General features: G+C 52.3%; 1 protein-coding gene across 3 annotated transcripts in view; it reads right to left on the reverse strand.

The window, feature by feature from the left end:
- Positions 1-24,453, reverse strand: part of PITPNM3 (PITPNM family member 3) — a 97,585-nt gene that overhangs the window by 7,751 nt on the left and 65,381 nt on the right. For all 3 annotated transcript variants that reach the window (XM_053569395.1, XM_053569393.1, XM_053569396.1), the window contains 14 exons: positions 21,016-21,092; positions 20,361-20,596; positions 16,369-16,558; positions 15,943-16,065; positions 15,317-15,501; positions 12,712-12,884; positions 11,362-11,532; positions 10,001-10,195; positions 9,201-9,349; positions 7,237-7,353; positions 4,449-4,565; positions 3,855-4,003; positions 3,433-3,582; positions 1,405-1,588 (listed from right to left, as the gene is read on the reverse strand). In XM_053569395.1, the coding sequence (XP_053425370.1) occupies positions 1,405-1,588; positions 3,433-3,582; positions 3,855-4,003; positions 4,449-4,565; positions 7,237-7,353; positions 9,201-9,349; positions 10,001-10,195; positions 11,362-11,532; positions 12,712-12,884; positions 15,317-15,501; positions 15,943-16,065; positions 16,369-16,558; positions 20,361-20,596; positions 21,016-21,092 (2,216 nt within the window). The remainder of the gene's footprint in view (positions 1-1,404; positions 1,589-3,432; positions 3,583-3,854; positions 4,004-4,448; positions 4,566-7,236; positions 7,354-9,200; positions 9,350-10,000; positions 10,196-11,361; positions 11,533-12,711; positions 12,885-15,316; positions 15,502-15,942; positions 16,066-16,368; positions 16,559-20,360; positions 20,597-21,015; positions 21,093-24,453) is intronic.

The raw sequence follows: 24,453 nt of genomic DNA on the forward strand, positions 1-24,453 counted from the left end.
TCTCTCCATCCCATGGGCATCCCTTGGATTCTGGTTATCCTGTCTTTTGCTTAGGCCACAGCTGCCTAATTTGCCTCCTTGCCTCTCATTTCTCCTGCCAATCTGCTCTCTATATAGTTTCCAGAAGGATCTTTCTACAACTCAAATTAGACACTGCCACTCCCCTGCTTTAAACTTTTATAGTTCTCCTTTGCCCTCAGCAGAGAGTTCACAGTCTTGCCCTAGTTTCCAAGGCTTCCAAGGCTTCCAAGGCCTGTCAAGCTTGGGCCCCTGATGACCTCTCAGGGCTCAGCTCCCACTTGTCCTGACCCTGCCTGCACAGACCCCCTTCCTGGATGCCTGCAGCTCTGAGAGCATCCCAGGTTCTTTCCTGCCTCTGTGCCTTTGCACATGGCTATGCATTGTCTACCTAACAAACTCACACTCATGCTTCCAGATTCAGCGGAAAAGTTGTCACCTGCTAGTTGCCTTCCCTAGCCTTCCCAGTCAAACTCAAGTCCTTCTTCCTCTGTTTGCCAATGGGGCCTTTTTCAACCACACACCAGTAATTGTCAATTTACATGTCCTCCTCCTTCTAGATCAGGGATTGGCAGCCTTTCTCCAGGAAAAGCCAGATAGTAAATATTTGAGGCTTTGCACTCTGTCACAATTATTCCATTGTAATGCAAAAACAACCACAGACAACACAAACAAATGAGCTTGGCTGTGTTCCAATGAAACTATTTATAGACACTGAAATTTGAGTTTCATATTATTTTCACATGTCACAAAATATTATTCTTCTTTTGATTTTTTTCCTCCCAACTACTTGAAAATGTAAAAAGTATTCTTAACTCACAGGTCATATAAAAACAGGCCATGGGCTGGATTTAGCCATCATTTGTCAACCTGCTTTAGATCAGCAATTCTCAAAAATGTTCTGTGCATCAGAATCCCCGGAGGCGAGGATTCAGCCTCCCTCTCCAGACTGTCAGATTGAGTAGGTCTAAGGTGGAGCCAGAGAATTTGCACATCTAAGGAGCTCCCAGGTGCTGGTGCCAGGCCCACCCTGAGAACCACAGCCCCAACACCACAGGCACAGAGTAAGCAACAGGCTAGTCACTTAAATGTCTATTGAATGAATAACCAGATGTAGATGACAAAAGTCAGGGGATAAAGGATGGAAGTCTGACTCACATCTTGGACAAGTTACAGGAGCCTCACCTTCTGTCAGTGCTGATCATACCTGCCTTTACCAGGCTGTTAAAAGAACCCAGTGAGATCCCTGGGAATGGGCTTTGGGAGGGAGGAGGGGAGAGCTGAGCAGGAGGAAGGCCATGGTCTCACCGCCCCTTGCCCAACCAGCTGCAGAAGCTCTGCCCCTGTCTGGGTGTCGCTGACCCCGCCCCGGGGCCCTGCACTCACCTCCTGCATAAGGTTGCGGAGGAAGATAGCCTTCTGCCGCAGCGGGTCGTGTACCAGCCCATCCGAGAAGAAGATCATGCCCTGTGGGAAGTTGTGCTGGGACAGCCACGACACCACCCGCTGCTTCTGCATGTCTGGCCGCCCCGTGATGTATAGGATCATGTAGCCCAGGTCCTGCCAGTGCCTGGCGAGACGGCATCGAAGGGTCCACCCCTGCCCCATGCAGGCCGCCCACCAGCAGGAAGCCTGCCCCGCCCACAGATGCCCTCTTAAGAAGCCAGGGGGGCCGTTCTGGGGAGCTCCCAGGAGAAAAAGGGGCGCCCCAAAATGCACACTCCCGGCTGAGCTCCGCGGTCGTGGACATCCCACAACCATAACCAAACTCCACTCCCCACTCTGGCCATCTGCTCAAGTCCTCCTCAGAGCCCTGGTTCCCCCCTGCCCTGTGCCTCCTCTCCCTCCTCCTCCTCCAGCCAAGGAGCTGTTCACTTTCACAGGTCCAGGCTCTTTCCTCCAGCCTTCTCATTTTAACTCATTCTTAGGGCAGGCCCCATCTCCCTCCCAAACCACTACAAAGTCTCCTGGGTGTCCCATTTCCCCCCACCTCCAGCCCCCATCTAACCGGGGCCATGCAACCTTGGGCAGGTTACTTAACACCCCTCACCCCAGCAGGATTTCAATTTCCCCATCTGCAAAATAAGGATAATAATAGTATCTCTGAAGGATGAAAGGAATTAATCTCAAACATGCCTGACCTGGTGCATGGATACAGTTGGCTTTATTATTAGCCCAGTACTGTTTCCATGGTGACTTCTGTAAAACACAAATCTAACCCCTTTGCCTAAAGGCATTTCCGGCTCCCCAGTGCCCTTGGGTATAATCTCCATGCCTCTGTCTGTACCTGTGGCTGATCCCTGCTCTGCCCTTGCTGGTGGGACTTTCCCAGCCACACCGAGCCCTCCTGGCTCCGTTTGCTTATATTCACATCCCCTATCTTTCAAGGCCTCCTCCTCCAGGAAGTCTCTCCTGCTTCCCGTGCAGAACCACCCTCTTTTCTCTGTGCTCTCACAGTACAGTGCGACAGCACTCCTCCACTAACCTCACACTGAATGTTGCAAGATGTCACATGAGCCCAGATCTCTTAGGGGGCCCCTGAGGTACTAGCCACCAGAACATAGACTGGGGAGTTCTAAACCTGGATGATGATCTGAGAGATATGGGAAGGTTCTGTAAAAACACACGGGTGCAGGCCTTACCCAGGGATTCTGGTTAGTTCTGAGGGGGCCCCGGGATCTGTGTTGATGTAAAACAGTTTCTGATGATTAGCAAGGCAGCCCCAGAAGCCCATAGAGAGGAGGTGAGAACACCTGAGTCCCCAGAGAGGAAGGCCCACAGCCTCCCCTTCCCTGCCAGGGACTGGGAAGGGGGTTGTTGTAATGGGAACAAACCCTCCAGGCCTGCAGGGGAGAGGCTGGCCCCTGAGATGTGCTTGAGCCTATTCAGGCCTGTTCCCATACAGCTGCTGGGCATTTTAAGGGCATGAATCTCCCAGGAGCCTGAAAGCCAGGCCAGTCTTGTCTCCTCAAAGCCATCATGGGTACTGGGGTGAGACAGGGCAGTCCCCAGCTCCAACCCCAAGAGCACCCAGCGCCTGGTATATGATCACTTGAAGGCCTGGATTCCAGTTTCTCATGCCCGTGACTTGTTTTCCACGCTGGACTCTGAGTTCCTCTGACTGAGAGCCCTTTTGTATCAGTGGCCAGACCAGAGCCTGGCCCACAGTGGGCCTCATAGAAGCGTGGATGCATGGGTGGATGGAGACAGGGATAAAGGAAGGAAAGAAAGAACAAAAGAGCTGAGGGATTTTCCCAAGAACACTCAGTAAATTACTATTGTAGGTAAAGCTCAGCTCCCGGCCCCAGAGAGCAATAGAATTCCTAGAGGAAAATAGAAAAACAGCACATTTCCCCCAGGTCTGCTGGTGCCTGCCCCAGAAGAGACATATCCCTCATGGGCGGTAGCACTCACCGGACAACATCCACTGCACCTGGCCGGACCTTGGGGTCACTCCCCATGATAGATACGCTGGCCGCAAAGGACCCATCGATGCTGAACACGACGCACTCCATGCCCCGGGGCAGCACTGTGAGGTAGCTCATGGCATAGGTCTGGTCGCCCCTGAAAGGAACCCACCTTTGGTCAGCCATGCAGAGAGGGTCAGGCGTTAGCCCAAGGCCAGAGGTCAGCCTGGAGATGGAGTTAGAGCTCAGTCTGCAGCCAGGGTCAGAGAGAACCTGGGTGACATCAAGAGACCTTCCCCACTCTCCTCTGCCCCTGAAGACAGAGATGGGGCCCCAAGAAAGCCCTGAGCATCCCATCTTCTGAACAAGCCTGGCTGAAAGAGTGGTAGAAATAGGGGAGACCTGCATAAGAATTCCCCTGAGTCTCACCTGACGACCATTTTCACGGGGTAGACGCCAACCCCCAAGCGCCGGGGTCGTGGCACGTTGTATGTGATTCGACCACTACTATTGGTGATCTCTGTGTCCAAGTGTACCCAGCGGCCGGAAGACGGCTCTGCCATCACCAGGATGTCCACCTGTAAGCAGGGAAGGGGGTGAGGGGACTCCCTGAAGCAGTGGCTCTCAACCTTCCTAATGCCAGATATATTTTCATTGTTACAAAAGGGTCACGACCCACAGGTTGAGAACTGCTTCAGGGCCTGAAGGCTGAAGGGCTTCTGGCTTGGCACAGGGGCTGGGCTGGAGAGCTCTGACATTCCCCGGGACCTCCACCCTCCACCCTCACTCCCTCTCTCCTCTCAGCACCCAGACTTCTCATTCCCTCTCAGAAGCACCAGGCTCATCCTGTCCTCATGCTCATTCGCTCATTCTCCAGGCCTGCCTGGGCAGGGCGCATGGCTCCCTACACTGTGCCCCCACACCAGGGAGCCCGGCCCTCCTAGAGCCCTTGCCCGACATAACACATGGTGTCATGAGGCACCTGATGGACCAGCTGAGGAGGGGATGGCCAGCCCTGGGTACCTTCTCTCCAGTCAAGGCCACCATATCAAGAGGACCGTACATGAACCGTCCCACCAGGACCTGGGGGCCGTCTTCAGCAGCAATCACATCATTGGCCCTGTGATTAGCAGTGACATTCTAGAAAGACAGACAGAAACAGGCTCAGACTTGCTTTATCATCAAAGTGTTCTTAGGATTGGCTGTAGGGATGTGGGCCTACTGAATCACATCTTCCTATTAATGTCTTCTGTAGTTTCAGAGATGTGTTCCCATGGAACCCACGAGAAAGACAGACCAAGAGCCCCACAATGTCATTTTCAGGGTATGCCGGGCTTCCTGCAGACATGCAGCCCTGCTTTGACTCTCCCACATGGCCCTGAGCTGACAGCCAGCCTCACAGCCTGTCTTCCTCTTCTAGATTCCACGGCTGGAAACTGCCTGGTCACTTTCGGTTCTTTCTTCTACACCACGGCTCACATCCAGCAGCCACTTAACCATCTGTCTTTTTCTTAGATGAAAAATTTCACATTTCAAAAGTAGAGAGAATAGCACGACAATGCCTCATGAGTCCAACACCAGCTCCACGACTTAACAACCAACCAGAGCCAATTCTGGTTTCCTTCTTCCCTTGTTCAATGCCCTAGCTCAGCACCAGTCCCATTTTGCATCAGTTCTAGACATTGCATCATTTTATCTGTAACTCTCTCAACATTCCTATTTTTCTTCACTTCTGGTTTCGGTACATTGTGCAGCACCAAGGCCTGTATTGGCTCTGATCACTCTCCACTCCCAACCTGGCCTTTGAGACCTGAGTCTCTGAATCTGGTGACCCTTCCTTTCTTCTGATGGCCACATTTTTATCTCTCTCACAATCACATTACCCATCACTGCAACTCTGCTAATTAGCTTCCTCATGGAGCTCCTTTCTGAGAAACAGTCCCTGGCACATAGATCCTCCACCTTTATACAGCACAGACCTGTTGACAGCCCTCCAGGCTCCCCATCACCCTCTGGATAAAGTCCAAATCCTGAGCAAGTTCATCATTCTTGTCCCCTGCTGCTCCCCATCCACACCTTCTAGTCCTTTCCTCCAGGCTCTGCAGCAGGCCTTTGGGGGGACCATCCCTGGCCCTCTGCCCCCACATTCCAGCCATCCACTATGACCAGACTCAACATCATCCCCTCCAAGGAGCACTCCTTGGACACCAATTCCCACACATTTTAATTCCATCTAAAACACATCTGCAGACACCTTATCTGCTCCAGCCCCTGAAAGGAACAAGTGATAGGCCCTACCCTGGAGACGTTCAGCCAAGTTCCCTTACAGAAGCACTGGAGAGAGGAGAGACAGTTCATGGAAATAAGCACTTGAAAAGATGCTCAGGGAAATGCAAATCAAAACCATCATGAGAGACCCCATCATACCCACTAGGATGACTAGAATCAAGGAGACAGATAATAACACATGTTGTTGAAGATGTGCAGACATCAGAATCTTCCTATGCTGCTGGTGAGAATGGAAAATGGTACAGCTGCCATGGAAAACAGTCTGGCAAATTCCCCACATGATTAAACAGGGAGTTACTATTTGATCCAGCAATTTCATTTCTAAGTTTACACCCAAGAGAAATGAAAACATACATCTACACAAAAACATATACACAAATGTTTTTAGCAGCACTAGTCATAATAGCCACAATGTGGAAACCACGCAAATATCCGTCAATTGAATGGACAAACAAAATGTAGTATATCCACGCAACGGAACATGACCCAGCCATGAAAAGGAATGAAAGTCTGATCCAAGCTACAGCATGGACGAACCTTGAAAACAATAAGCTAAATGAAAGAAGTCAGGAATAAAAAGTCACATCTCGTATGATTTCAGTGAAAAGAAACATTCTGAATAGGCAAATATGCAGAGACAGAAAGTAGGTTACTGATCACTTAGGGCAGTGGGGAAGTGAGGGAGGTGGATGACAGCTAAAGAAAATGGAGTTTCTTTTTCAAAATGACAAAAAATATTCTAAATTGGCCATGGTGATGTTTGCACACAGCTGTGAATATACTAAAATCCACTGAATTACAGACTGTAAATGGATGTAGTATATATCATGTGTCAATTATATCTCAATAAATATGTTTGCTCAAAAAAAGTTGATTCGTGAAGGATTGATCACCCTCTGCTCTTTAGGATTGCTCTTGAGAGATCCAAGTGTGATCTTCCCACCAGACAGGAGGTGCCCACCATAGCAATGGCTGCGTCTGTACATCCCTATACCCCATTCCTGTAGCAGAGACTGAGACAGACGAGGCACTGATGATGGTTTGCTGAGTGAATAAATAAATGTATGCATCTCAAACTCCTATTCACTCTTCAATACCCCAAAGAGGAGATTCTTCTTCAGGGAAACCCTGAATGTCCTGCCCTGACAAAACTTCTTTTTGTCTTTGTGCTAATCTGTGCATCCTTCCATCATGTCAAATGTCATGCTAGGACATACTGAGAACCCTGTGACCATGAGCAGGATTCTTTGATTCAAGTTCATGTCTACAGAAACCTAGCTTATAGCAGTTGCTCCATGACTGGCATCTCCTCACCATCCCTGTGTCCAGTGGAGCCAGGCCATGGAGAACCAACTCATGCACCTTCCCTGCTGCAGCGCCTGGGGCCTCCCTGCCTCTGAGGGCGCAGAGCTCTGAGGAGCATAGCCAAACCCTTATCTGCAGTGCAGATGTCCCAGCCTCCAGGAAAGCCCTACCTCCCTGAGGCAACAGTTCCAAGCACACGAGCTCAGCATGCACGTACCCGCAGCTTGACCTGGGTCCGCTTACGAAGCCACTTTTCACGGGGGTTCGCAGGGCTCAGTGTTGCGGGATCCAGGCTGGCGCTCTCCTTGATGCCCACACTCTCGTAGCGCATTACCTGAAAACAGCCCAGCAGGCCTCCCTGTCAGGTCTTCTGGGCCCCTCACCCTCCCTCCCAGGGTATCAGAGTCCCCCCAACCTCCCACTCTGGGACCCTCAGGAGGCTCGGATCCCACTGCCTGTGTCCCTGCCTGCCTGTCCTGACACCCTAATGGCTCTGTTCCTGGGAGCAGTCTCTGTCCTCCATGCCCAAATCCAGTGGCTACCACACCTGAACCTGTTCTCTGCTCTCCTTCCTGTTATGACAGGTGGCCCTTACCTAAGGCCAGCTGGAGCCCTGATCCCAGCCCACCCGCCTTCTTGAGGACATTGTTCCAGCTGAGTCACTAGTTAGGCTCTCTCTGCTGAATCGTTCTCCTTTGCATCCAGACATGCCAGTGGCTCTCCCCATCATTAAACAATACTGTCTCTAGGGCCCATTGTGCCTCTCTCCCACCCACTCCAGTCAGGCTCTCTTCCCTGTTGCTCCACGGACGCCATTCTTCCATCCTGCCATCTCAGAGGTCTTCTCCTGTCTACCCTCTCTGGGTTCTCCTCCCACCTCGAGAGATGTCCTCTTTCATTTCTCTCTATGGTTTCTCCACACCCTTCCCCTCCAGAAGCTGCAGCACTCCACCCTGACCTTCTCTGTCTATCAGAACTCCCTTGGTGTGGCAGCCATTGCCAGTTTTATTTTTGTTGTTGTTGAGACGGTCTTAAGCTGTCACCCTTCGTAGAGTGCCGTGCATCATAGCTCACAGCAACCTTCATCTCTTGGGCTCAAGCAATCCTCTGCCTCCATTTTTGTTGTTGTTGTTGTTGTTTGTTTGTTTGTTTTTCTATTTTTAGTAGAGATGGGATCTCACTCTTGCTCAGGCCGGTCTCGAACCCCTGAGCTCAAGCAGTCCACCCGCCTCAGCCTCCCAGAGTGCTAGGATTATAGGCGTGAGCCACCGCACCCAGCCCCATTGCCGGTTTCAGATACTCTGATCTTTTATCAGAGTTAAATGTTTTATATTCTGATGACTCCTACATTTTTATCTCTAGTCCTGACATCTTCCCTAAACTTCAGACTTACCTTCTCATCTTCCTCTTCAACACCTAACAGGCACCTCCCACTGCACATGTCATAACACCCAGCCCTGCTCTTCCCAAGTTGCAGAAATGGCAGCACCATAGTTACTCAAATTGGGTTCCCCTCTTTCCCTCACAGCCCAGACACCCATGGGCATCTCACCACACCTCAGCACCTCCACACCAGCGTCCTAGTTCATGATCACCTCTGAGTTGGGTTCCTACACTTATCTCACCGGGGATCTCATGGTTCCTTTCCTGTCCTCTAAATAACAACCCCAGAGTTTCCTTCGAAGACCATAAGTCAGTGGATATTTCTTCCTGGTGCTTCTCACTGAACCTGGTGTAAAACCACACCCTGACCTTGGCCATTGAGGCTGTCTGAGAACTGACCCCCACCCACCCTCAACTTCCTCCCTAACCAGGCTATTCCTCAAGCACTGGCCTTTCTGCTACACCTTCTATTCTGAAGAGAAGGACATTGAGACCCAGAGAGGAGTAGGAATTTATTACTCCTCCAAGTTGAAATATCAGTACATTCTCCTACATAGTTCCTATTTAATTTTCTAGAAAGTACCATGCCATCAGCCACACAGAAGCCAGTGTACTTTTTGAAAGCCATTCTCTGACCATGTCACCACCCACTTGTTTTAGTGCTCCAATGCCTTCTCAGAGCCCTTGAAACAAAAAGCAAATGCCCAACATGGTCTGTAAGAGATGCTTCCTCTCCAGACAGAGAAGGGTGGCACTGTGCCAAGGTCCCTGCAGGGCCCAGGAAGGCAGCAGCTATACCTGTCTCAGGATGAAGGCGACCACATCTGTGGACTCCCAGTAGCTGGCATGGAAGAGGTGGGGCAGGGCTACAGTGGGGAAGGCTGTGAGGACATCGGGGCAGTACAGGGCGTAGTCAATCCTCTTGGCACCCCACCACTTGGCCGTGACTGTGGGTCAGAGAGAGTGGTGAGGACAAGTGGCCTGCCAGGGACCTTGACCCACAGTGTAGTGGGGGATATGCCACCTGGGGCGCGAGTCTGGGGCCAGAGCATCACCCTCTGAATGAGCTCTGGGGTGTGTACCCCTCTTCCTCTCACCTTATGGTACCCACCAGCCCCTCTCAAAGATCCGTGCTCCAGACTGGTCCCTAGGAATGAGGGTCAGACCCACAGAGACTACAGTCTCACCCCAGGGCTGAAGCTCAGCAGTCAAGGCTTGCCCCATGATCAGAGGTCAGAGCCCTGCTCAGGGTCAGAGGTGAAGGCTCTGTCTGAGGTCAGAGCTCAGTCTCAGGCCACTCAGGGGGTCAGGGCTCTATTTAAGATTAGAGCTCAGTCAGTGTTCGGCAACATCAGAGTTCAAGGCTCTCTCTAAGGTCAGAGCTCAGTTTGGGGCCAGGGTGTGGAATCAGACAGAAGCAAGATCTCTACACACAGACTGACAGTGCCCTAAAGGCAGAAATGTCACCTGTGACTTCCTTCACCCCTCTTCCCCACTGAGGGCCTGCCCTCTAGAGCCCTAGCAGAGGACCAGCAGCCACCCAGAGGAAGGTCCCTCCCACTTGCATCCAGGCAGGGCCCCCAAAAGACCTCACTCACTGCGGGAGGCACCCACGGGTGCCAGGCCGTCCGAGGACTCTGAACTCTCACTGTGGGAGCTGCCCTCACTCATCCTCCGTCCTGGGCGCTGGGAGCTCGGAGCTTGAGGGGGTGAGGCAGGAGCGTCCAGGAACGGTGGGCTGTCCTGGGAGCTGCCCTCCAGGAAGAGGGAGCTGTGGTTGTGCAGGGCATCCGCTGGAGGGGCGAGTGTTAAGGTCAGGCTGAGTAGTGTGACTGGGCTAGAGGCCAGCCTCAGGGGAGCCAGCCTCAGCCCTGCTCACTCGCCTACCCAGTGGGCACCTGCACCCTCATCACCACCACCCTTGGGGCCTGATGGAGCCCCTTTGCCATAGCACATTTCTGCATTCACCTCTTCTCAGTTGTGAGTTATCCAGGCAGAAGCTGGGGATCCATTCATCAACCCCAACCCCAACAAAGCTGCAGAGGGAGCCCCTGGGAGACTGCCCTGAAGCACCTGCTGAGGTCACAGAGTGACACACAGCCATGTCCTTTCTTATCAACTGCATCCCTTGAGCCACAAAGGATTATAGCTGCATATGGAAAGGAATGGAGACTCCAGCCTTGGAGCTAGGGTGGCCTCTAGGATTCCCTGAATAAAGAGACACATTTTAGGGGGGAAGGGTTTTAGAGCCTCTCCTGCCTATAGAAACTCTTGAGGAGCAAGGCTTTGGGAATAAAGTCTCCAGTGAGATAGGATTGAGAGAGGACGGTTGTTAATCCTGAAGGAGCTGCATGCTCCCAGCAGGCTTAGGCCAAACCTGTTCAAGGAGGATATGGAGCCATGACTCCGGTTTCTGAGGCCCTGCTGGTCTATCACAGGCCTCCCCTGGGCAACACCCCAGTCCAGGCCCCGCTCACCCTACTTGACCCTAGAGGCCATGGGCATTTTACCAACTCACCTGCCCTTGATCCTGCTGTTTCCTTCCCAGCCCCCAGCTCTTCTCCACCTATCCAAACTCACCTCCCCAGTCCAGGCTCTGGGGAAAGGCTACCTCTTCCATGAAGCCCCCCAGGATAGCACACTCGCATCCTGCCCCTCTAGAGTCCAGGCTGGGCACTCATAAATAGTGCTTAGCACAAATCTTGGACTTGCCATCAAGTCTGACACTTCAAGTGTCACACTGGACCGGGCCTCAGGAGCTTGGCCATAGCCTATCGGGGGAAGATGCACATTGAGGGGCCACCCTGAACACAGAGGAGTCAGCTGTCTTCTGTCTGCCAGAGACCCTACTCAGATGAGTGACCCCACTGCTGATAGCTTGGAGAGGCTGGACCAGAGAGGGCAGAGCTGGTGTGCCACCAGCCTCCAGCTCCGCACATCTCCCACCCTGAGAACCTACCGAGGAGGAGGGACTGTCCATCACCCAGCGGGAACCTCTGGTAGCGGGGCACACTGACGGGAGGCACCAGGTGGAACTTGGGCTCCAGCAGCGGCTCAAGCCTCGATGCAGAGGGGTCTGCACAGTGGAAGAAGCTGTAGACCTGGCTGCAAGCAGGACGCACCTGGAAACCTGGGGCAAGTGGGGGGGACACAAGGGGAAGCCCCTTTTTAGTGTCCAGTCTCTTGGCCCTAAAAGCATCCCCGGAGTGCAGTTTTGAGCTACCTATTCCTCTGCTCAAGAACCTCCCATGGCTCCCTGCTAGCAATAGGTACAAAACCGCTAAGTTCAGTTTGGCATTCAAGGCCTTGCAATCTGCCCCACCTGGGAGTGCCACTGCAGGCCCCCACACTGCAGCCAAGTGAACACCCTCCATTCCTCAACCAGGCTTGTGCTTCCCCTTCTCTGATCCTTTGTTCTAGCTGTGCCCTCCTCTTCACAGGCCTCTTTCCACTATTTCCACTGGTCAAACTCCTTACAGTTCTTCCAGCTCAGTTGCTATCTGATCTATGAAGCTGACCCCGGTGCTTTCAGTCAGGACAACTGCCCTATCCCCAGGCCCTCACAGCATCATGTCTCATTTGGGTCCTGGAGCTACCTAGAGCTCCTGGTTTGCCTGAGCTGGAGGAACACTTCTCTCACTGACCAGCAGGTGTCTCCACTGAGGCCTGCCTGTCCCTCCAAGTCAGGAGACTGGACCGTCCAGTTCCAAGGAGATGTAGGGTCCCTCAGCCACACTGAGGACAGCTACAGAGTTCTGTCCCTTCTCCCCCACTTCAGCCAGAGCCCTCTCTTTATCTGTTCCACATTGTAGGTTGCTGCTAAACTTTGGTGGGAAGCATCCATCTTTTGATATATGAGGTGCCCTCCGCCTCTGACAGTCTGGCCCTGTCCTCAAAGTCACAAGCCCCATCCCCTGCTGCCACTGGTGCACATAGCCTCACATGCACATTTCAGAGAAAAAGGAAAAGACATCCAAGGTTGCAGGTCTTGCATCAGCAAAGACCCTGCGCAGTGGAAGAAGCTGAGTGGGCTTGGTGGGTCAATGCAGGGCTTGGTGAGACCAACCTGGCTGTAGTGGGTCTGCCTGGGGACAGGGGAAGGAGCAGGTAGGAGGCAAATCAGCCAGGGGCATGTGACAGGGCCAGTGAAATCCATCAGAAGTGGCCTCACCTTTGCCCCATCTGGGGAAACTGCTCCCCTCTCCCTCCTCTCTTCTCCTTCTACCTACTCTAACTCCATGACCCTCTCTGCCCCTGACCCCTAGTCTCAGCCCCCTGCATTTTGAGACCCTGATATGTCCATACCCACCATTCAGCCCAGGCAGCACCGTCCTCCGCATGGCTAGGACCAGCCCCAGGGGGGAGCCGAAGAGGAAGAAGTCAGACACTTCAAAGTCAAAGCGTCCCAGGCTGACCTCCGGGAGCTGGAGGGCCCCAGCTGCAGGGAGCTCGCCCTCATCCTTTAGCACACTGGAGTGGATGCTGAGACAGGAGGAAGACACAGGACAGGGAGGATTAGGGAAGGACCGAGAAGGTGGGAGTGTTCACACAGGAGCACGGCCTGAGTGTGAGCATGGCGTGCCCAGCCTTCCGTCTCTGGGACGGCACTCAGAGCAGAGGCCACCTGCCAGACACCAGCAACATGAGTTGGCAACCATCTCAGCACTGGCCACCAAGGCCTGGCCAACTTTGGCTAGAGCAAGAGTCAGCAAACTTCTTCTGCAAAGAGCTGGGTAGTAAAAATTTCAGTTGTATGGTCTCTGTTGCACCTACTTCACTCTGTCATTGTCGAAATGAAAGCAAGCAGCCACAGACAACAGGACGTGTGGCTATGAGCTCATAAAACTTTACTTACAAAAACAGGCTGAGCACCCGAGGGCCCCCAAGCATCCTACACTCTGGCAAGCCTGCATTGTTGTGCTGATTTTGTGATGGTCATGCTGAGAATTCCTGTGCTGTCTACCGGAGAAGCCCAGACTGGCCAACACAAAGACCAGCTGGATAATATCAGTTTTGCCAGGATTTGGGGCTTTCGTTGTTTCAAGCAACCCACAGACAGATGAAAACAGCTTGGTCTCCCCCACCCATTCCCCAGCCAGCAGATGAAACAGTTTTTAAAGAGAAAAACACAAACACACAGAATTCCAACCATTGCCATCCCAGGTCCACATCGCCTGAGGAAAGTGCAAGTTTTGTTCAGCAGGAGACTCAGCACAGGCGCTACGGGTCAGGAGGAAACCTGGAGACCACCCTGACATTCCATCCAGGGATAGTGTAAGCTGAAAATGTCAGTGGGATCACATGGTGCATCAGTCATGTGGATGCAACTGCAACTAAAATACTCAAGGTGGAAGTAAAAAGTTTTAGAAATCAGAATTGAGATAGTGTGAGCAAATGCCCAGCCTCCGGAGTGGGAGAGTCTGCAAAGCCAATCCTCACACCCTCCTTCCTCTAGCAGTGTGAGCATCTCCTGGTGAGGATGATGACTCCGGTGTTTAACAATACATATTTCATGTACAGCGTGGTCCCTAAACACACGCAAACTACTTAATTGCCAAAGAAACTGCCATCTGTCCCTATACCAGAGGGAAAAGCTGGCTGTGTCACACCAGCTACTGAAAACCTCCAACTACTTTCCACTCTCCAAATGTGGGGCTTTCCTAGAGGATTTTTCAAGGATGAACCAGAAATGTTGAAATTTTTCACCTTGCAACCCTTGCTTGAATGTAGCTGCTTTTCTAAGGGATAATCTGTTAAAAGGATTTTAAATATTCAGAAATTTAAATACTCAGAGGCTTTGACCTAGTAACTCCTCCTCCAGGAATCCATCTGAGTGAAATAATCCTAATATATACATTAATGTTTATCCATGAAGACGTTCACTGCAGTTCTATTTATAATGGTGAAGAACTGGAAAAGGCCACAGTGTCCAGTTACTGGGATTAAGTAAACTATTATCCATTCACTCAGTAAAATATTATATTACCATTAAGGGTATTTACCAAGGATTTTTAATTACATAAGGACAAGATCACAATATAATAAGCATTTCTTTTTAAGTAAAAATATATGAAAAGCATGTAAAAAATACAGAAAGGATATATTCTCAATGTTAACAGGGGTTCCCCCTAGGTGATGATATGACATATTTTCCGTATGTTATAATGACCTCATGATACTTACCACTTAGATAAGAAAGAAGGAGAGAGGGAGGGAGAAGAATTAAGGAGAAAAGGAAGAAGAAAGAGACATTTATTCCAATGTGGGTCTATGTCAAATAGTCATTTGTATCCTGAGTTAACATGCAGACAATTCATTTAGCCCATGTTGATTCAAATATGTCTCTTCTGGAAAGTCAGAGGGTGAACAGTTCCATAGAGGGGTCTGCCTGGACTACAAATAAACATGTGTTTTGTCAGAAAGCACTGAACCAGGATAAGGAGCCCAGAAAGCAGATCTTAGCTCTTCTGTAACTGGCTGTGTGACTTCCGGTCACACAGACTTCAGAAAGTTCCTGACCTACATGGTCCTGTTTCCCCATTTAAGATGATAAGAACACAAAGCTGAGGTAGCTCACAAAACATGCTTGTGACTGTTATCTCACTAGAGTCTTAAAACCATCCCATGAAGCAGGCTGGGCAGTGTCACAATTTTGCAGAAGATGAAACCGAGGCTCTTAGGGATGAAACCAATTGTCCTTGGTCTCTCTGCAAGTCAGGGAGAGGCAGGGAGAAGGAGCAAGGTCTCAGTGCCAGCCTGATGGCCAATGGCCTTGGTCCCAGCACTTCACTGCTTGTCTATGGGCCCCCATGGAAAGGCCTGGGTCACAGCCCTCCCTGATGCCTTTGAGCCAGGGTCCTCTGTCTCCTTGGTGATTTGATGGAAGGAAAGCAGGAGACAGGGAAAGGTATTACCTTGAAAGGAAGGCATGATGCTGGGAGATGGCCTCACAGTCATAGGTGGAAGAGTCGCTCTGTTTCCGCGGCAGTGGTCTCTGGGGCTCTTCATCCTCCAACCCGCTGGAGATGTCAATGTTACTTTTGCTGAGACGCTTGCTGCTGGCCAGATCACAATCTTCCTCCACCACAATTGGGGTGTCCTTTGGGACCAAGCAGAAGCCAGGAGAGCACTGTTGTCACAGAAGGCTCTGAGGCCCCGCCTTCTTCCCCAGGAACAAATCAACCCCTTCCTTCTAGGATGTGACAGCCTCTGCTTCTTCCAAAAGGCGTGTGGAAGCCACAACATAGTACTGATGCTAGGTGATGAGATGGGATTTCAGCCCCAGGCCATCTCCTACATCCGCAGGGATTGGCAATCCAACAGAGACAGCTGTCTAGGAAGCCAAATCCAAATTAGCCCTCTCTGGGCCTCAGTTTGCTCTCCTGGGATATCAATTCTCTTGCTGCTCTTGCAGGATTATGATACAATCCTCTGTAGGAACCCGGATGGCATGGTGCTGATGTGAAGAACAGCACTACCTCCCCAGGGACCCCCGCCCCTCTGGGGTGTGCTCTCCCCCATCCCATGACCTTGGCCGCACCTGGTTGCTGCTGATGCTCCCCTTCCGGCTGCCGCTGCCAGGGCTGTCCCCCAAGGGCCCCGCACTGTAGCAGATGGCATCGAAGGCCAGGAGGCCGCCCACGCAGTCCCCAATGAGACACACCTGGAGAGGCACAGCTGGACTGCAGGCTCACCCACCATAGATGCCCAGACACCCTGCCCCACACCCAGCCCAATTGGGAGGCCCTAGAGAGCCTGGTAGGGAGGCAGTGCTCCCAGGGCCAGGGCTCATTCTCAGAACTCAGACTGATGACTTCAGCTCTTCTCTCTGTAAAATGAGGGCAAACCCAACACTCTCAAAAGCCAGCTCGCTTTGATCTCAGAGACTTTGATTCTAGACTAGCCTGATCTTGATCCTCCTCCCAGGTGGGGCTAGGACAGAAGACGGGAGGGCAGGCTGTCCTACCTGCCCACTGAAGCCAATCCCATCAGAGGACTTAAGGAACTCTGTGTAGACCTGGTTGGTGCGCTCGATGATGGTGGTCACAGCGTCCTGGTACTGCGGGGAAGAGATGGCCAACAGGGGCAGGGCGGCCAGAGGGACGTGGTCCTGGCTGTTGCTCAGGCAGCCCCCATCGTGGCTGTAGGGGTTCAGGCTGCAGACAGGGGAGCCAAGGTAAGTTCAGCAGGATCAGGCAGGTGGGTGGGTATGGGGTTCAGGACCAGGCAGAAGACAGAATGTGGGCCAGGAGCTGAGCCCTCAGCTCCTTGGACTCTTCAGGAGGACCCAGGCAGGAACCAGGTTAGACAAAGCACAGGCAGTGGGGGCAAGGGAAGGGGCCAGGGGCTCCAGGCTCTGCTGACCTCCTATGTGTCCACCCCCTCCCTGCCATTGTGTGGGCCCAAAGGCTCCTGCAACTGCCGTGCTCTCTGGCCTGCTCCTGCACGGCCCCAAAGGACACCCCGATTATAGAGGAAGCAGTCAGCGGGGAGCCAGCTATCGTGGATCAGGGTGGGGACATATCATGATGGCAGACTTCCTAGAGGAGGTAAGGCTTGAACTAGGCCTCAGGAAAGCTTTGGAGAGGAAGAGAAAGGAGGAGAAAGGGTGTTCCAGCCAAGGGGAACGTGTGTTGGCCACAGCTTCGAGGAGGACACCTACTAAATGCACGGTGTTATGTCACTGTGTAGAGAGGGAGAAGATCCAGACCTTTCATCAGCTTTGCAGAAAGCTTTAAGACCCCACAGAGGGCTAAGGGAGCCTGTCCAAGAGCATGCCCAAGACCAGTGGACTGTCCGGATTTGGCATTGGGCCCCCTCATCTCTCTACTTCCCCACTTGTAAGTTCCTCCCTCTCTGGGCAGCTCAGGCCCACCTGAGGCCAGCCTCCCGGCAGCCGGCCCCTGGCCCAGCACCCATCTATCTTGCCTCTGACCCAGAGGCAACCCTGGACCTGGCTGGTCAAGAGGGACCACAGAGGAGAGCCAAGAACTCTCCACCCACTGCCCAGACCCTGCCCTTCCCCTGCAGTCCAAGCTAGTGCTGACTAAGAACCCAATGCAGAGCCCACTAGGGACTCAACAGAATCTGGGGCAGGTGACAGGGTTCAGGCACCCTCAGCAGGTGGCAGAGTTATCATGGGTGTACAAGGCCAGCCATTCCTCAGCTCCAAAGAACACAAATCAGAGGAAACAGGCCTTGATTGCTGCCGGAGAGATTTTAATTAGCTGAAAAAGAGCTCCCTCCCAGCAGTGATTAAGGGGGGGTGATTAATGGCCCTGGCAAGAAGCTGCCAGGGGGAGAGGTAAGCTCCCTCCTGCTGTCCCCTCAAATGGCTGGGCCATCCATCTTCCTGGAGATAGGGGTGACCCAGCTCTGGAGATCAGATGTCCAGGGAGGATGTGGGGGGAGTCCTGAGATGGATTAACAACTAGCACAATTAAGTCCCAGGCTGATAGAGTATGAAGTGACTGAGCCATGAGCCACATCATCAGCTTAGCAGTTCCCAAATCCCACTGCAGAGCAGGAAACAGCAAGCCTGTTGTTAAAGATGCAGATTCCAGGGTCCGCCCCTCCTGAATCAGCCACTCTAGGGGTGAGGCCTGGACATCTTGCTGTTTAATAAGAATCACGCCAGGGATTTGGGTGATTAGCCAGGTTGGGAAACTACTGCCCTAATCTCCTTCTTCCCTCCCAATTCTGAGATCTGCCCTGCCAGCGTCTGTGGAACGCAGATAAATCAGGCTCTGCTACCCATGGAGAGGGGAAAAAGCGAAGAGGGGAGGGAAGGTCTTGTCCATGCTTGTTCCTTACCAGCTGGAAGTGCCTGGGCACAGAGCCCCTCCTTAGCTCCCCTTCCCCTTGGGGAGGGAGTGAACTCCCCACATAGCCAGCACCAGCTCCCTGCTGGAGGCCTCTTCCCACCCTCCCCAGACCCAGGGGGTGGGGGCTCTGCCTGGGATGGTCTCCACAGCCCCTGGCATAGTCCTGTGAGCAGGGAAGTACAGGACAGAGGCGCCATCCACCTCCTTCTCTTTCCTAACTATAGAAGCTTCCTAGCTTCCAACAGCCAATTGCAGTAATTTGCCAAATGCTGGGCAGGACAGGGGCTCTGCAGGTGCATAGATCCTCTTCAGCACATATGATTAATGAGAGCCTGAGGTGGCCCCACCTTCAGCTAGTACAACAGGGCAGGCACCTGGGGAGCAGGGGAGCCCTCAGGAGCAGTGGGTGGGGTCCATGATGGCTCAATTTGTCCCTCACAGGTGCCAGGGCCCACATGAGGCAAGGCCGTGCCAGCGTTGGCAGTAGGCAGGCTGCCAGGGCTCAGCCAGCCCTCGGTGCACATCATCCTTCCCCTCTTGCTCCCTACCATCCGGGTTCCCTGCTGGGAGCTGGAAGTCTCCCTTCCCAGCCCACTCTCCACCTACCACCCTAAGAATGACAACTGGGAGTCACAGCCAGCATCCCTGAGTTCTTTCTGGGTGCGGAGTGCCATGCTAAGTGCTTCGTGGACACTAGCACGCAAAATCCTCATGCCCTAGAAGCTTATTTCTAAAGTTACTCCCATTTTACAGATGAGGAAACTGAGATAGGAAGGTCACACAGCCAGGACCCAAGTCAACACAGCCAACCTAAGAGTTCACACACTGACCCCTGGAGTCTTCTCTGGCCCTCTCTCAGAGGGCCCACAGTGCTCTGTGGCTTCTCCAGGACCACACTGTGACATTATGACACACAGGGAGAGAGATTTTCGTCCATGATTCCTGGCTCATAACTCCACAGAAAACAAGGTCTCTCTCTCTCTCTCTCTTGCCTTTCACTTGCCCCCCTTTCACTTGTTCCTTCTTCCCCCAAGCCTAATTTTCCCTGTCTTTCTGTCTGGGAGCTGGCCATAAAGAAATTCTCTGACCTACCTTGTCTGACTGTGGGTCATAAGATCCCCATATCAGACCCCCATGCCCTGGAGGAAAGGATGATCCCCACAGAGTTCAAGAAGCATCTGAAGACAGGCCTCACTGGGCTTCCTACTCGGCCTATTCGTATCAGATCCCACCCTTCCTGTCCAAGCACACTTCTACATGCTTGTCAATCATACCTTTCTGAAGTCTCCATCAAGGCCCTGGAGGACAGGGTTCAGGGACCTTCCAGACAGCTGAATGTGTGGAGGTCCCTGTAAGGTGGCATACCCGGGGAGGTCAGGGACACTTGCACCCCTTCCCCTATACCCTGCCCTACACATCTCGTCATCTCTGTCCTTTGTATGATACACCAGTAAACATAACGAAACGTTTCCCGGAGTTCTGGGAGCTGTTCTAGCAAATGAACAGAACCCAAGGAGGAGGTTGTGGGATCCCTGACTTATAGCTGGTCAGTTGGAAGCATGAGCATCAGAAATGGGGGTAGTATTGTGGGACTGAGCCCTTAATTGAGGGGTCTGATGCTATTGCCAGGGACGCAGTGTCAGAATTAAACCGGAGGACACCCTGCAGGCATGTGCTGCAGGACTGATTGCCTGCTTGTTGGTGGGGAGAAACCCCCACCCCTTTGGTCACATAGGTCTTCTTTGTTGGTTTTGTGGCACGGGAGCAGAAGAAAACATACTTCGTGTTTTCCCCCCACACACACACAGATCCCTACTGGGCTCTAATTGCATGACCAAGCCTGACTCCTGCTCCATTGTTTGGGCCATCCTGGAGGAAACTGCTTAACCTCCTGGCGCCTCAGTTTCCCTATCTGAGCCAGTTGGATTAGACCCATTGAGCATAGGAAGTGGATCTAAGCTATCATGGGCTCCCCAGCACCTCCCAACCCTGTGCAGAGGACTTTTCCCGTCACTGTGATGCTTGTGTCCCAATGGATCTGACATCCAGGAAGTAACCACAAGGCAGAGGTGGTCCCTCTACTTAGTGCCCCCCAAAACCCCGAACCAGTCCAAACAAGCAGAAATGGACTCACTGAGAGACGAGTGAGAAAGCCTCAGAGCAGATGGCAGGACAGGGGACGAACTTGATGAGGATGTGGCCCAGAGCAGCAGGGAAGTGGGCTCGTGTGACCTTCTCCAGCACAGAGCTGAAGGTGTGGATGTCGGCAGCCTTGCAGGATGGGTCCCCTGAGCCCGTGTCCAGGATGCTCCCCCCGTGCAGCACCAGCAGGAGGACATGCGTCTTGCAGGAGCGCTGTGGGCAGCCTTCCTGAGAGGGACATCAGCCAGGATAGAGAGGGAGAGACAACAGGGGAGGGGAGGGAGGCACACAGGACACACACACAGAGAGAGACCAAGGCTGGGGAAGCAGGGACCCAGCCCCGCCTGCCTCACAGCTCCAAGCCAAGGAATTCTACAGCCCTAACCCCCCACCCTCCATGTGACGCCAGATGCCTGTAAAGAGGGCAAGACCCTTGATGTACGTGAGGACAGGAAAGGTCCCAAGAGGTCTTTCTTGTTCATATGGGAACCCAAAGCCCAGAGAAGGACAGAGGCCTGTCCAGAGTCATACAGCAAGTCAAATGAAGAGCTGGAAGGAAACCAGGCATCTGTCTGCCATCCCCCTAAGGCTCTTTCTACATTCTTGACCATGGGGCAGGCCCGGGCACCCTCAGAAACCTGACCCACCTCGCTGTCTTCATGGATCTCGATGCTTCCCTGGGCTGGGAACCGTTGTCTCCTCAAGGAAACCCGGTACAACTCTCCTGTAGGGGGGAAGGAGGGAGGACTCAGCATCTCTAGGCTCCCACTACAACAACTGAAGGAGGGGCACAGGTGCCAGGAGGGAGCCCTGGGCTTCTAGGGGAGTTAAAATTACAGTCTGGAGCTAGGGAGAGCCACCCTGTCCAGCCCCATGCCTTGAAACCAACATAACATGAAACTCTCTGTCCTAAGGAAAAGAAGAACAGCAGAGTGTGGCCACCATTGAGGCTGTCCCTAGACAAGGAAGAGCGTCCTAGGAAGGAAATTTCCTGCTTTGCTTCAAGGAAACCACTGTTCTTCACCAGTAACAGCAGCCGCAGTGTGAGCGCTGTCTGATGACTTCCACTTCCAGTGATGGACAGTAATTTGGGCTTCCCTCTGAGAACTAAAGACCTGTCATAATGATTAATTTGACGTGTTTAACTTGACTGGGGTAAAGGATACCCAACTTGCTGGTAAAACATTATTTCTGGGTGTATCTGTGAGATGTTTCCAGAAGAGGTTGAATCTGTCATCTGAGTAAAGAGGATCCGCCCCCCTCAGTGTAGGTGGGCAAGATGGTAGGGCTTGAACAGAACAAAAAGGAGGTAGGAGGGAGAATTCACTCTTTCTTTTCAAGGTCAGACCATCTATCTACCCCCTGCCCTCACACATCAGCATTCTTGATGCTAGGCCTGAACTGGAATCACTGCACCAGGTTTCCTGGGTCTCCTGCTGCCAGACAGCAGACCATGGGATTTCTTAGCCTCCATAATTGTGGGAGCCAATGTCCCACAATGAATCTCTTTTTATATATCTATATATAGCCTATTGGTTCTGTTTCTCTAGAGAACCCTGACTAACACAGCTAGATAAATACATATATATTTATTTAAACATCTGACTGAAGCATTCAGAGAGGTAGGAAGGCCTTGAATTGCAGGACCAGCATTTGGAGCGACACTTGGCATCACGGACAAGCTTTAGGATGAAGCTGGCTGCTGCTCCTCTCAGCTGCCTGGGCTGAACAGCTCCTCCTCCAGGAAATTAGGCTCCCAGCCCTCCTTGAGCACTCATTGGTCTAGGAAGGTCAGCAATCCATAGCCATGGACTAAATCTGGCCCACCACCTGTTTTTGTTAATAAAGTTTTATTGGAACACAGACAAGCTCATTCCTCGCATACTGTCTCTGGGTGCTTTTGTGCCACAGCAGCAGAGTAGCTGCAACAGAGACCTTAGAGCCCACAAAGCTAAAAATATTCAGTAGCTGGCCCTGTACAGAAAAGTTTGCCAATCCTGATCTAATACTTACACTACTACATATCATGACATTGGACTCAAAGACATGTAACAGTGGCTCTGCACCACCCAAATGATGCTTGCCACCTTGAGGAATCCTTACTTCCATCAAGCTGACTTTGGCTTCACTCCTTCCTCCTCCATGAGATGGAGACCATTTTCTGTGTGTAGCCAGAACCCACAGCTAGGCTGAGCCAGCCGTTGACCTTCAATGAGGAGGAAGTCACTTCTCTCTTCAAGTCGCAGTCCGTTCTAGATGAGGACAGACCTTTCCGACCCACCTGGCCCACCCCACCATAGCCTGCTGCTCCCCACTCAGTCACATCTGGGAGGGTTCTTCTGGGGGCTTTCTGGGCAACCTCAGCCAATACCACCCCACAGGAGGGCATATCTACAAAGAATTCCAAACAAGCAGCTTTCTCAGCAGGAAAGTACATTTCTGAATTGCAGACATATTCTGCCCTTGCAGACACAACCCTGGTTGAAGGGTAACTGCCTTGTGAGCCCTGAGATGCTGTCCACACAGACAGAAAATTGTTTCCTAAATGGTGGAGGAGTCAGCTTTTAGGAGGAAAAAGAAAACCTTGTCCTGAGGTCTGACTCTGCCTGACACCGATAATGCTCCTTCCTGTGGTTTAGGCAGCTTGCCCTGGGTCTAGCGGGACCTGGGCCCTGCCCTCAGGGCAGGAGGATAATCCCAGACTACAGTAATGCGTCAGTTGCGTTAAGTACTTAAGTCCCAGGCATCGAGTATTTTACCTGTATAATCCCGTCCCCACCATTATTCTCTGAGTTTGGACGATCATGTTTTGGGCCCCACTTTCCAGATGAGCAGACTGAGGCTCTAACAGCCTACATCAATTGCCCCAGGGACCTTAAAAATTAAAATCCAAGTCTGCCCCCACCAGACCTCTTTCCACCACTTGAATTAGTGCCAGGCGGGAAAGTGAGTGCCTGCGAGGGAGGCCAAGTGTGGCTTCCCAAGACAAGCATCCATACTTCTCATGGTACATGCAGCCTGGTGCATGGCTCTGAGACAGGTCAGCCAGAGGAACCAGGAGCATGGGCACAGCTGAAGCTGTCAGTGTGGAGCCTGGGAGGTCCCTCACCCTGAGGGCTGTGAGGGGTGTGGTTAAAGCCACGGACTTTGGAGCCAGAATGCCTCAGTTCAAACCTTGGCTCTTAGGAGCTGTGTGACCTGTGCCTCGGTTTCCTCATCTGGAATATGGGGATAATAATGGCAACTACCTCATGGGGTGACAAAGAGGGGAAATGAGTCCATATATTTATAAAGGGCTTAGAACAGGGCATGAGTTCCTATACACGAAGGGCTTAGAATAGGGCGTGGAACATTCAGGAAGTGTTATACTATGTACGTGTTAGCTGCCATTGTTATTGTTATTACCAGGGTATCTTGGGGCACAGAGCCAGGGCCACAGCTGACAAAATGGGGCTGATGGGGACATTGCCACCTCCACACTTGCCTGCCCTGCCGCCAAATCCCTCCCAAGCCTTGGCATGCTCCCCGGCCTCGCTGGGCTCGGTGCCTGCTTGCAGTGTGATTACAGGATTAAATGCTGTGATTGCCATAAATTACCATGGCAAGGCTATAAATAAGTTTCAGGGAAGACATGAGGGTCCTGCTGTCTCCTAGGCACCATTCCCTCTGTTAGGTGGGGACAGGATCCCAGCACCCTCACTGATTCCACAGACTGAGGAGCACCCACATCCTTGGTCTACCTGGAGTCAGCTCCCTAGGGGCGCATGTGAAGTTCTGGGCATCAAATTGATGGACACGTGCTGCATCCCAGCCACAAATGATGCTAAGCCAGTTCCTGGCTCAGTGGGCATGGAAGCTACAGGCCAGAGGTTGGACAGGCTTGTCCTCAACATCCCTCACTCCTCCTAGCAAGAGGGAAGAGTCTCGCCTCCTACACTGAGGACAGAGCCTTGCTTCCTTTCAATGCACAAAAGCCAGAAATGCTTTGCTGTGGAAAGTTGAAAAAGGGAGACCTAGCCTGCCAGATCTAGAGTCTGCCCTCTTGAGAGTTGACTGACAGGGCCAGAGTTACCCCAGAGGAAGGC

This window comes from Nycticebus coucang, chromosome 18 (genome assembly GCF_027406575.1).
Source record: "Nycticebus coucang isolate mNycCou1 chromosome 18, mNycCou1.pri, whole genome shotgun sequence".
NCBI classification, from domain to species: domain Eukaryota; kingdom Metazoa; phylum Chordata; class Mammalia; order Primates; family Lorisidae; genus Nycticebus; species Nycticebus coucang.